The sequence below is a fragment of the Pygoscelis adeliae genome, unplaced genomic scaffold, assembly GCF_000699105.1.
Source record: "Pygoscelis adeliae isolate BGI_AS28 unplaced genomic scaffold, ASM69910v1 Scaffold120, whole genome shotgun sequence".
Lineage (NCBI taxonomy): Eukaryota > Metazoa > Chordata > Aves > Sphenisciformes > Spheniscidae > Pygoscelis > Pygoscelis adeliae.
This window is the reverse complement of record NW_008824032.1, coordinates 1,346,606-1,358,482: the sequence shown is the minus strand read 5'-3', so window position 1 is coordinate 1,358,482 and position 11,877 is coordinate 1,346,606. Positions and strand designations below refer to the sequence as shown.

At 44.9% G+C, this 11,877-nt stretch overlaps 1 protein-coding gene across 1 annotated transcript in view; it reads left to right on the top strand.

Moving 5' to 3' along the window:
- NCAPD2 (non-SMC condensin I complex, subunit D2) overlaps positions 1-10,464 on the top strand; it is a gene marked incomplete at its 5' end in the record, with an annotated part of 28,047 nt that extends 17,583 nt beyond the window's left edge. The window contains 12 exon segments of the mRNA XM_009330107.1: positions 2-147; positions 1,334-1,445; positions 1,767-1,890; positions 2,090-2,245; positions 2,464-2,641; positions 3,695-3,789; positions 6,578-6,658; positions 9,291-9,477; positions 9,709-9,835; positions 9,982-10,078; positions 10,080-10,140; positions 10,332-10,464. Of these exon segments, the coding sequence (XP_009328382.1) occupies positions 2-147; positions 1,334-1,445; positions 1,767-1,890; positions 2,090-2,245; positions 2,464-2,641; positions 3,695-3,789; positions 6,578-6,658; positions 9,291-9,477; positions 9,709-9,835; positions 9,982-10,078; positions 10,080-10,140; positions 10,332-10,349 (1,382 nt within the window).
- Positions 10,465-11,877: the final 1,413 nt, after the last annotated feature.

Below are 11,877 nucleotides of genomic sequence, written 5' to 3'. Positions count from 1 at the left end.
GTGTCCCTTGTGGGACAGGTGGCACTGCAGCAGGTAGCATATTTGGAAGTGTCAGTGAGTGCAGAACTACGCAGGCGCCGCATCCTCAGAGAGGAGGAGAAAACCAAGAAGCATTCTGACAGCAGCATGAAGAAGCAGAGACCCCGGGTGAGAACTGAGGGTTTTTTTCCTGTGGACAGCTTTTCTGCTGCCTCAGCAAAATTCTGGAGAATGCACTCCTGACGATGCATGACGTCCAGGGTAATGCATGCTTTGCGAATAGAAACGGACATGTGTTGGTCAGGATTGACAGGGAGAGCTGACATCCTTGAATGACCCTGTTCAATAAAACTCTCCCACTGATCTTGGGTTTTGAACAGGCAGAGGGGAGAGAATGAAGGGTGATGTCCTGGCCATGTTTATCTTCCTGCTTCAGGCAAACATTTCCTTTCCACTCATCACCTCCTTTCTTACCAGTGCAATCTTTAGCAATTGCTGCTAGTGGTGAAGAACACCCATTTGTGCCCCGAGTTTTGGAAAAGGGCTTCTGGAACTTTGGTCCATAGGGCTTGAGGGTCATATCCTCTCTCAGGTAGTAATGATGCAAGTTTAATAGTAGCCTTCTTAATGAGATCTGTATGATAGAAATACCCTGTTTGGTTAGGTCTGCCTCAGAACATTTTCCAGAGTGTAGTGAGGCTGACTTTCTTGGGTAAGAATTGAGAAAAAAGTTGTGTGTCCCTAGGTATCCAGTCTCTATTAGATGCCTACACCGCTATGTCCAGAGAAGTCTGTAGTTCATTTCCTCATCCACCCTGCTTATCAGCGTCACTACCATTTCCCACACAGGAGGAGGTTACTATGAGATTTTGCAAGAAGCAGCAGTTGGATGCAGATTTGGTCCTTGTGCAACGCCCATGTCTCTTTTCTTCCCTTGTGTTGCTTTTGCCTTGCTATAAGGTTTCCCATAATCTTGCTCACAAGACCAGCAATTCAAAGGCCGCTTTGAACTTCTTGCTTTTAGGATTTGCATGTCCTTTAAGTTGTGCTGGACTTGGGCATCGATGGCAGATGTGTCCTATGTCTGTCTCAGCTTAGTAGCTTCAGTAGCTTAGGCTTTCTTTTCATTAGCGTTCTGTGGCACGTAGACTGCCAAATCCTGGACTACCCTTCATAGCTTCATTCAGTTCTCAGGGAAAAGTGGGTTATAAAACTCTCCATCAGTCTGTTGTTCTCAACTCTAAGCCGTGCTGCTGGTAACACGCATGCACCTCTCGCCCAAGAGAAGAGTACTTTGTGAAGGAAGGGGTTATTGTTGCCTGTCATCTTTTTTACAGTTTTCCTTTCTGCACAGAACACGGGAAACGAGACCACTATGGAGGAGGAGCTGGGCCTCGTGGGAGCCTCAGCTGATGACACCGAGGCTGAGCTCATCCGCAGTATTTGTGAGACAGAACTTCTAGATGGTAAGTGTGACTGCCACCGAGGATCACTGGCTCCGTCTGCCTGTGTGAAAGAACAGGTACAGTGGGTAACAGATCCAGAAGGAGGAAGGCTGTTTTCCTTCAGAAGGAAACACTGAAACACTGTCATTTTTGTCCGGTGTCAGTTTCTATGTAGGCTGTCTGTTTCTTTGCTCTGCCTCTCTGGAGGTGGTTTTTCAACGGTGACAGTGAGTCAACCAGTTTCTATAGTCTGCAGGAGCTCTGTGATAAATTGAATAATTGCTCTTAAAGGGATGCGCAAACAGTGCTCTCATACTTGTGGTCTTTATCCCTGCTCTCTAGGGAAGCACTTGTTCTCTGCCTTTGTTCCACTGGTGCTCAAGATCTGCAACAACCCTGGGCTCTACACTGATGCAGCGCTCTCGGCTGCTGCAGCCCTGACTCTTGGCAAAGTCTGCATGATCAGGTAATGCCTAGCCATGCCGGTGTTCTCTTCCCGGCCTTCCTAGTACTAAAGCACAAGCAAACATTGCAACTCCTTTCCTGTGGAGAGAACAAACACAGAAGAGCGTTGATAGATTTTGGGTTGGGGTTTCTTTTGTCTTGCTACTCTCTCAGAAATGGAATTTTGGTATCTGTGCCTTTTCTGTACCCTATCTTGTCAGCTCTGAGTTCTGTGACGCCCACTTGCGCCTGCTCTTCACTATGATGGAGAAGTCCACTCTGCCTGGTGTGAGATCCAACCTTGTTATTGCAGCAGGAGATCTGGCCATCCGTTTCCCCAACCTGGTGGAGCCTTGGACATCACACCTCTATGCCAGGTAATGCTACACTCATTGCTGGGAGAGGACAGGTGATGAGAGTTCTGTGGAAGGGTGACACTGGGCCTCCAGAAGGTGAGTGACCCAGGAAACCAAATTTTGAAGGTATCAGTGCAAGGAGACAACAGACCTGGGCTGTGGAGTAGGCTGTCATGGGTATCAGTAGCTTAGACATACTCACTCAGCTGCTTTCTGCGGTAACTATATGCTTCTGTCAGGTTGCGGGACCCCTGCCCAAGAGTGAGGCAGACGGCTGGACTGGTGATGACTCACCTCATCCTCAAAGACATGGTAAAGGTGAAGGGCCAAGTGAGCGAAATGGCAACTCTACTTATAGACCCAGAGGAGGCAATCATGGGAACGGCTCAGAACTTTTTCAGTGAACTCTCCAACAAGGCAAGTGGATGCTCAGGGACCTTAGTTCACAAGAGTGGGGAAGGGCTGGTGGAGGCTGGGTCAATCACACAAGAGTTGAGTCCTGGAGAAGGTGTGTCAGTAGTGTAGAGCAGCTGTCTGTCCCTCTTTGTTGCCTAAATGAGGGTAGATAAAGGAAATTTTGCAACATGAGTTTTGTTTCAACCCTGATGTTGCTGAATTTGACTCATCCATTCACATCAGAAGGCAGGCTCCAAAATAGTGCCTTGTCCCTTTGCTTTCTTGTGAACGCCTAACACAGGGTAGGGGACAGTTTTCTGCAGTTTACCTTTAGGCCTTACAACAGAGTTCCCTGACCTTATGGCTCAGGCAATGCATCATCTCTGAAACCTTTCAAAGTTGTTCTTGGCTGTGTGATGTTGCGATACTTAAATTGAAGCAGTTACAGCCCAAGCAGGTAAGAACAGTAGCAACATTACCCCCGTACGCTGTTCATTCAACACGAAGGCTGCTGTGGGCCCTTCAGAGTTTGAGATTTACTGCCTGAGAAGCTGCAATGATACTGGGGCTTTACTATCTTGGCTTGCTCTATTAAAAGCAGAGCCAGCCACCCGACTGCACTGACTTCCTATCTCTGCAGTGTCTATGACAAAACCATGAAAAAGCAGTGGGAAAAGGAACCTCGACTGGGCCTTTTCAGGCAAGATGGGAGGCAGTTCCTTGAGCTGAACTGCTGTGTAAGCTTCCTTTATCAGGAAGCTTTTGTGTTGGGTTGTGACAAGGTTGGAAAGCAAAGAAACTGCATCCAAGTCTGCCGAAGAGCAGAGCTGTTGCGAACCAAGGGTTGCAGTTGTTGTTAGCTTGTTGGTTGGTTTTTTCTCCCTTAGCTTCAGCCAAGTAGTCCTGGATAGGTTTGGCTGGCTGTGTACAGCTCGTTTCAAAAAGCTGATGTTTTCAAGCAGTAGATTTGGGGTGGGGAGAAAGGAGGTAATTTTAAGTGGGCAGCTTATTTGGCTTGACTTGAGCTGTCCTTTATAATTCCGTATCTCATGTAGAACCTTGTATTCTGCACAGGGTAATGCCATCTATAACCTGCTTCCAGACATAATCAGTCGTCTCTCAGATCCTAACTGCGGCGTAGAGGAGGAATCCTTCCACACTATTATGAGGTATTCTGGGGTTAAAGAAATCTCTTTTGACCAGGACCTCTTTATGCAAACGGGGTGCCAGATCCAGGGAAGAGAAACTACAGTGACATATAAAAAGTGCTTTTTCAGTTGTTCTCCTTGATCTGACTTTTTCAGTCTGCATCTGAAATGGAGTCATGCTGAGGGCAATCGATTCTAAAGCCACATAGTTGGGGGTGAGGGGAGACTCCACAAAGAGTTTCCAGTAGCTCATTCAAAATTACTTTCCCTCTAGAAAAGGAAAACAGGTCGGTTTATGCATGGGAACATGGATATGCAACATTAGGAGAACATAACAGATTTTAAAGACTCTGCTGCCTTTGTCATTTTGGTGGCCTGGATTTTTTTAAGCAATTTTAGTAAAGCTGTAGTTAAGGTAACAGATTGGGGGGGGGGGGGGGGGGGGGTTGTTGTTGTTGTTTTGGGTTGTTGGGGTCTTTTTTCCAAGAAAGCCTTACTCCATAGTATAGAGACATAATGGAATATTTCAGTCTGAGGGTATTGGTTGCTCATAGACAGCACAAAGAATGTCTTTAGTGGTAAACTACAGAAATTTTCCTCTCATATCTGAAACTTAACCACACGAGGAGTTTTCTGGGTTGCCTGAATCCCTGTGGATTACAGAGAGGAGTGTTGGACAAAACAAAAGTATTGCTGTTGCTGAAGAGAACAACAATAAAATTTCCAGTTATTTTTTTCAACTAGTCTTTCTGTCCACACGACTCCAGTGCATTTAGGAAGAGGGATGGGATTTTGGACAGGTAGGAATTGCAAGGCACAGAAAAGGTCTGTTAGTGAGGCTGCAACTGAGACTGAAAATAATTTATGGCTGCAAAAGCATACAGATGTTTTGCTTCAGCTTTCAGTAAGGAGGGTAATGTGAAATAATAGGAAATACAGCCTGTGGCTACTGACAGCACATGTAGAAGGGGAAGTTTGTGTCTGAAGTGGAAGCAAACCATCACAGAGAAACAAGAAGACATATAAAAAGAATGGGACATAATTCTGGAATTTTCAGTACAATTTTTAATCAATGTCAAACTGGAGGTGTTACCACAGACCTAAATAATAGTAAGTGTAGCACTTGCATTAAAGTGTGATTAGTGTGGTTAAGACAGCTATAGATGGACTTTTCTGACTTCCAACAACATACAGGGAGAGAACTGGAGGTGCCTGGCAAATAAGAGAAAAGGCAGTATTGATTTAACTAAGTAGGCAGGTATCAAATTAGTCTAAAGCTAATGCATTTTAAAGAAGACCTGATCATCAGTTAGCCACCATATCATATCCTTTAAACGGGGAAAAAAGGGAATAGTAGTTGAAACTGAACTGTTTTCCCATACGAAATGCTTACATTGCAGAGAGGATCCAGTTTAACTCAGAAACCATGGTGGACAAAAGCACAGGCTAGCAAGGAAGCAGTGGCTTATGCTCCAGGGGTACTTGCTAAACTGGAGAATAAAGAAGTGTAAAAAGAGGTAGGGGTAGTGGGGGGAGCATCACTGTTACAGGATTAACTCATGCAGAATGAGAGGGTTACAGTAATAACTGAGATGAAAACTAGCAGAACAAAGTGTAAGGTTGAATGTTTAGAAATTGTTTAACTTCTGCTGTAAAGCTATGGCTGAAGTTAGAGATGCGTTCCACTTGCTATTTTAGCAGTCAAGTTAATTCTGGTTTACGTATAGGGAAGCGTAAGCGTTACGTAGTGCTGGTGAGACCTTGCCTGGAATGCTGCCACGGTTCTGGTCACTGAAGTTAAAGAAAGGTGACTTGATGCTAGAACAAATGCAAAGGGAGGACTATTGATATGGTCTCTGTTCTGTATCTTAGAAAAGAAGCTTGGTGTGGTGGTTGTAGACATAATGAAGACTGAACAAAGGTGTACTTAGAGCAGTTATATCAAGGCCAGTGGCAACCTGACTGAGCTTAAGTTAGCAGAAATGTTGGTACAAGAAAAAGGGAGGCCAGCAGGACCTTCTTAATAAATAGAAGTTATTCAGTGATTTCTATGAGGACGTCATGTAAAACACAGAAGTACTTAACTGTGTTAAAGTCCACATCTCCTCTCTGTTCCTCAAGAAGCTAAGAAAAATGTGGGATCAGGTTAGCATTTAAGTTCTGTTAGGCTTTGTTCCCGCTTTAGTGCAAAGTAACGCTCACACTTTTGCATTGATCCAAAATACAGCAACGCACCTTCAGCAAACTAATAATGAAAAAAAGTCACAGGAATGGTTTTGAGGGGAAAAAAAAATACCGCATGCCACCCTACTCCCCTCAAGGTCTGCTTGTCAGACATACTAGTCTGCCAGTGCAACTTGAAAAGTGAGGAGATTGTCTGCAGGTGTTGCATGCTCTTAGAACTGGATGGAAGGAGCTGATCAAAAGTCGACACTGCAGCCTTTTCAGCATCCCTCCTACCTCAGACCCCCACACATCAGCACTTCTAACTCCAGACTTGCAAGTGTCTTTGCTTTAGCTGGATTTCTTAGTTCTATCCTAGGCAGGTGCTATTACGCAAACATGCAGTTTTAATTATATGTTATGTCATAGCAGCTGTCCCCCAACAGGGAATGTGATTACTATTTGAAATATATGTATGCTTATAGCTTCTCCTGAACCAAGTCTGAGGCATACAGAGCTCTCTTGTCTTCTTTTGGAGGACCACCCAGCTGATCACTGGATAGGATAGCTGCAAGCATACCATGGTGTGGGCAGAAATAGGGTTTCCTCTCTGGGCTTTCAACTTTGCCATTTTTTTCCTTTGCAGACATCTCTTCTCATATATTACAAAAGACAAACAGACAGAGAGCTTGGTGGAGAAACTTTGTCAGCGATTCCGGACTGCCAGGTGGGTTGTAATCCTAATTTTCCTGACAAGCAAGTCTGCTTCTTAGGAATTGTTACAAGAAACTAGTTTGCATATGGTGGTTGTAACAGATTCCCATCATATTCTTTACGTGGCAAAGTGACAAATGCTGACATAACCTGGATTAGGTACCTCTTTCTTTTTCTATCTTCCTCCTAAAATACATGAATAAACATGTATAATAGGACCAGAACCCTTAATTTATACTGTGATTGGCCACTCTCCCTTCCCTCCTTTCTTAGGGAAAAGGTTTTGTGACAATTTAGATCTGCATTACAGCTGAGCAAGGAGACACCCCACGTGTGGGTTTCATGCACGTTTGTGGTCCTACTCCACAGGCTATTCCCTTGCATCTCAGCTAAGAAATCAGTGTGTTCAACTGAGAAGTTGGGATCTCCCCAGCAGTCCTGCCTGGGGTGATCTCAACTATCTAGTTGATACAGGCCTGTCCTTGTTCTGTGTGCATGGGCTGCTCAGTACTAACTCTATGCCTGGGACTCCATTTCCTTATTTGAGGGCTTGTATCACTATACATTTATGGCTTTGCTGTGCAAGATGTGTATGCAGAGTGCAGCACCATGTGTATCATGGTGCTGATTACAGAGTATGTAGTGCAGGACCCATCCCATGGATATCATTATGCTTCCTGGGTTTTGGGGGTTTTTTTGTTGTTGCTCCTTTTCCCAAGCTGTAACTTCACTGACACAGACATACACTTCTTTTTTTTTCCAATAACATAGTAGAAATTTATCTGCCTCTGTCATGTACTTTCAGTGGTATCTTCATTTTATCTTCCACTGGATTTGGTGCACCCTGCCTTCCTCCATTCCTGTGGTTTTCCTTCTCCATCGTTGTGGCTTTGCCCTTGAGATAAGCTGTGTCTGCTTATCTTGGCCATTTGTACACAGTGCCTGGGCATGTGACCTGCTCAGCTGCCTCAGGGAGTTGCAGATTCCCCAGAAATATTTGGATTTTGTTTCCTGAGCTGGAGTGGAGAGTGGCCCCTCTCTCCAAAATTGCCTCCCAGGAACACTGGTGAGCTCTTCACACCACATTTGTAAAGAACCATCTGCGTGTAAGCCATGTGTAGCCTTGTCATGGTTTAGCCTCAGCTGACAACTGAGCACCATGCAGCTGATTGCTTGCTCTCCCCACCGCCTCCCCCCCCAGTGGGATGGGGGAGAGAATTGGGAGAGTAAAAGTGAGAAAATTCGTGGGCTGAGATAAGAACAGTTTAATAATTGAAATAAAATAGTAATAATAATAATAATAATAGAATATACAAAGCAAGTGATGCACGATGCAGTTGCTCACCACCTGCTGACTGATGCCCAGCCAGTCCCCGAGCAGCGGCCCCCCCAGCCAGCTTTCCCCAGTTTATATACTGAGCATGATGTCACACAGTATGGAATATCCCTTTGGCCAGTTTGGGTCAGCTGTCCTGGCTGTGCCCCCTCCCAGCTTCTCATGCACCTCCAGCCTTCTCAGTTGGTAGAGCATGGGAAGCTGAAAAGTCCTTGACTGGTGTAAGCACTACTTAGCAACAACTAAAACGTCGGTGTGTTATCAACATTATTCTCATACTAAATCCAAAACACAGCCCTGTACCAGCTACTAGGAAGAAAATTAACTCTATCCCAGCCGAAACCAGGACAAGCCTTTACTAAAATGCCCTAATATTTCTGTACCACAAAGAGGATGGGTTTAATGTACACTAGTGGTAATGCTAGAGCAAGACTCTCACTCCAGGCTAAAACAGGAGCTTATCAGAAAAGATTTTGCAGCCACCATCACCCTCCTCAGCATTTCTGGAGCTTTAAACATAGCAACATGCCAAGTATCATTCAGATTTTAGATGTGGAAGCACCTGGATGCTGCAGCTTTGTTCTCCATCTGTCTGCGTTTGGACAGTGCATTCTGAGGGTATATGCAAGACAGACTTCTGGACCTCTGCTTTGTATATATTAATAATAGGGGCTTTGGCCTAGCTTTTTGTCCTCGTATTCCATCACAGTGAGCTACATTAAAGATGTTGGTTTGCTTTTTTTTCCTTTTTTTTTCCCCCCAGTAACTTTTGCTAGAATTTGAGTGTAGTCCTCCTTTGAAACAGCAGTTGTTATTTGTTCACTTTATATCTTAATGAAAACATCCTTTTTTATGTAACTGAACTGTAACTGGCCAGGAAAGAGAGAGTGAACATCAAATAAAGCTTCTGCTTGAGACTATCTTAAACATGCAAAAATGAGCAGCCGGGGTTTTTTTATCATTCAGTTGAAATAAGGCCCTTCAAGAAGAGTCCTCACCTCACTGAGTGTATTTTTTTCCTCCCAGCCGGCAATAACTCCTGACGCTTTTTAAACAAGTGACTGTTTAACAGTGACGCCTTCATGTTTTTCTGACAGACACTAAGTCAATGTCTTCGGTTGAATACAGAGATGGTTGTGAAGTGGTTGGTATGGCATGGTACTCTGTAACTGACCTGTAACAGAACAACCTGAATCTCATGTTCTGCAGGGCAGAAGCACCTGCAGGAAACGCTTTGTCCCCGTGTGCTGCAGTTCTAGGTAGGACGTGCTCATCCTTACGCACCCCTTGTAATCTTTGTCTTTCCCAGAACTGAGCGTCAATATCGGGATCTGTCCCACTGCCTTACTCTGCTTCCTGTCTCGGAACGGGGCCTTCACAAGCTGCAGGACAACTTTGACTGCTTTGCAGACAAGCTCCAAGACCCAGCTGTCTACAGTTGTTTCCAAACTGTGCTGTCTCGATTCCGCAGAGCAGGCGGCAAACCTGAGACTAAAGTAAGGATGGGGGGGCAAGTGTCCAGGCCAAGAAAATTATTCCTTTTTACACACAACGATTGGAAAGCCCTGTGGTTCTCCATATTAAGCAGGCTACTCCTTGCCCCCAACAATTTATCAGAGAATATAATGGCAATTCTGCTATGGATGTAATATGTAATACTTGTCTCCCTCCACCTCCCCCCCTTCTTCTCCTCCTTCTTTTCCCCCCCTGTGTTACACCTCCATCAGGCTCTGGCTGAAGAGCTGGAGCAGAAGCTGTCTGCCTCCCATAACCGAGGGCTGGATTCAGCAGAGACATGCCAGGAAGGTAGTGGAACTCCAATGCCAGAGCCGGCCAAGCGGAAGCCAACAGGAAGTATGTTCCTTTTGTGAGACTGCAGCCTTCCCCTGATCCTGCAGTCCAGCAGAGACACCTAGGGACTTTTCCTCACCCTTACAGACAGAATGGCTGCTGCCTTTCTCTCTTCTTATTTTTTTTTATTTTGTTTTTTTTCTTGGCAGGTTCACGCCGCCAGCCCCTGAGCATGGCCAACAGGGATGAAGATTTTGTCAGACCCCAGCCTTGCACCCTCCGAAACCATAAGCGTGCCCAAAAGTGCCCTCCACCCAAAAAAGCTATTATCACCTTCTCCAGTGATGAGGAGAACAGCTCTGAGGACGGTAAGGCATTGTGCAGGTATGCTCAAAAGGTGAAAGTGGAGAAGTAAGAGTATAGATTTGGCCCATCAGGGATGTTCCTTTGGTAGTGGGCAGAAGGTGTGTAGGGCTTCAGAGCACTGCTTAGGCTGCCTGTAGGTTTCTCTGTTCAAGGCAGTGGAGTGCTGGTTATTGACACATTTTTACTTTCTTAGAGCTATCAGCAGAATTAAAAGAGGAAGAAACCCCCACCAAAACAACTCCCATCACCAGATCTTCAGCCCGCCGGCTGCGCTGAGGGAACCATCTGTCACTGTCTTTAACTAAAAATAAAACTCATTTTATGCAGTAGTCGTCTTCTCTTGTCTGAACTACCCCGTAACATGACAGTGCTTTAAATGAGGACAAAATGGAAGTTACACACCAGGCTGAAGCAATTCCAAGCCTGTCTTTTGATAGCTCCACAAAGAAAAGCAGTGATGAGCATAGCTGCCGCTTTGACTGTTTTTGCCCTGGCTTTGCAGATGAAAGTAAGCTGCCCTGATTAAAAAAAAAATCATCTTTGGAAGGAAGTCTTTCTAAGAAGAGCCAAACTAACCACCAAGTACAAACTGCTCATTCCCTTCCCATTTTGTACATGGTTATAAGTACACCATTCCGTGTACTTATATTCTTCTTAACACAGGACCGATGTGATTTTGCTGGGTTTAGGCCCTTCTATGTTTGATGCTCTTTGAAGCTCTTGCCCTGCAAAGCCCAGCAAGGCTTTGAGGGGAAGTTACCTGCATCTTTTTCCTGTACAGATCTCAAAGAAGAGTTGAGGGATTTGGGGGGGAAGGGGGAGAAAGGCTAACTTAGACTATAGCTAGAATGCTTCAGCAGGGAATATGCAAAGTGAGTAGGAAAAAAATACAACTTTAAGAAGTTTTTTTTTTTTAAAGGAAACAAATAAACAAAACCCAAAAAAACTTTAGGATTATCTTTGCCTAACTCTGATTGCTCAAGTTACCAAGTATACTGGTAACATTGGTTGTCTCACTGTGCTTTTTGGAATGTATTTGCTGTGAATCCAACTGTTTCAAATAGGACTGATGCTTAAGCTCTTTCCTTGCCTCCTTGGATGGCCATGTGAACATGAAGTGCCCTAAATTTGAATTTGTGTTAATCACATAAACACATAAACCTTTAACCTCCTGTCTCGCAGGCAAATTGGCATTTGTCCCAGAGCTATTAGTACAGAATTATTTCCTTCTACCTGCGAGTTGCCTAGAAAGCAGACTAGTGACTAGCTGGGCAGGAATCGGAAGGGTCCTCCTATCAGCAGATCTTCCACATTCTCTGTCTCTGAGGATCTACCAAGTTCCTGCAGTCGTTGTGGTCACCCTTGGTTTGCCAGCAAGTAGACCCTGCTGCTCAGTTCTCCTCTGGCCTGGCTGTGTAAGTAGTGATAAAAGACTACTGTAGCTTATTTTGATCCCTATTAAAAAAAAAAAGGCATTACAAATTGCATAGCTTTATGTTGGCCTGGGAATACGTTTTTTTTAATGCCAATACCTGAATGGACATAAACATGTTAGATGGTTGTAGAAACAAGTAGACGAGGCGTGATGGGATGACAGGTGTATTGACTGGGCTGGGACATGTGGACCAAACAGCACCCTCAAGTCCCATGACTCACTGGAAAGATCTGCCCCCTTGCCACCACTAGTGTAATAGCCAGATACCAATATAAACACCCCCCCCCCCCCCCAACCCGAGACC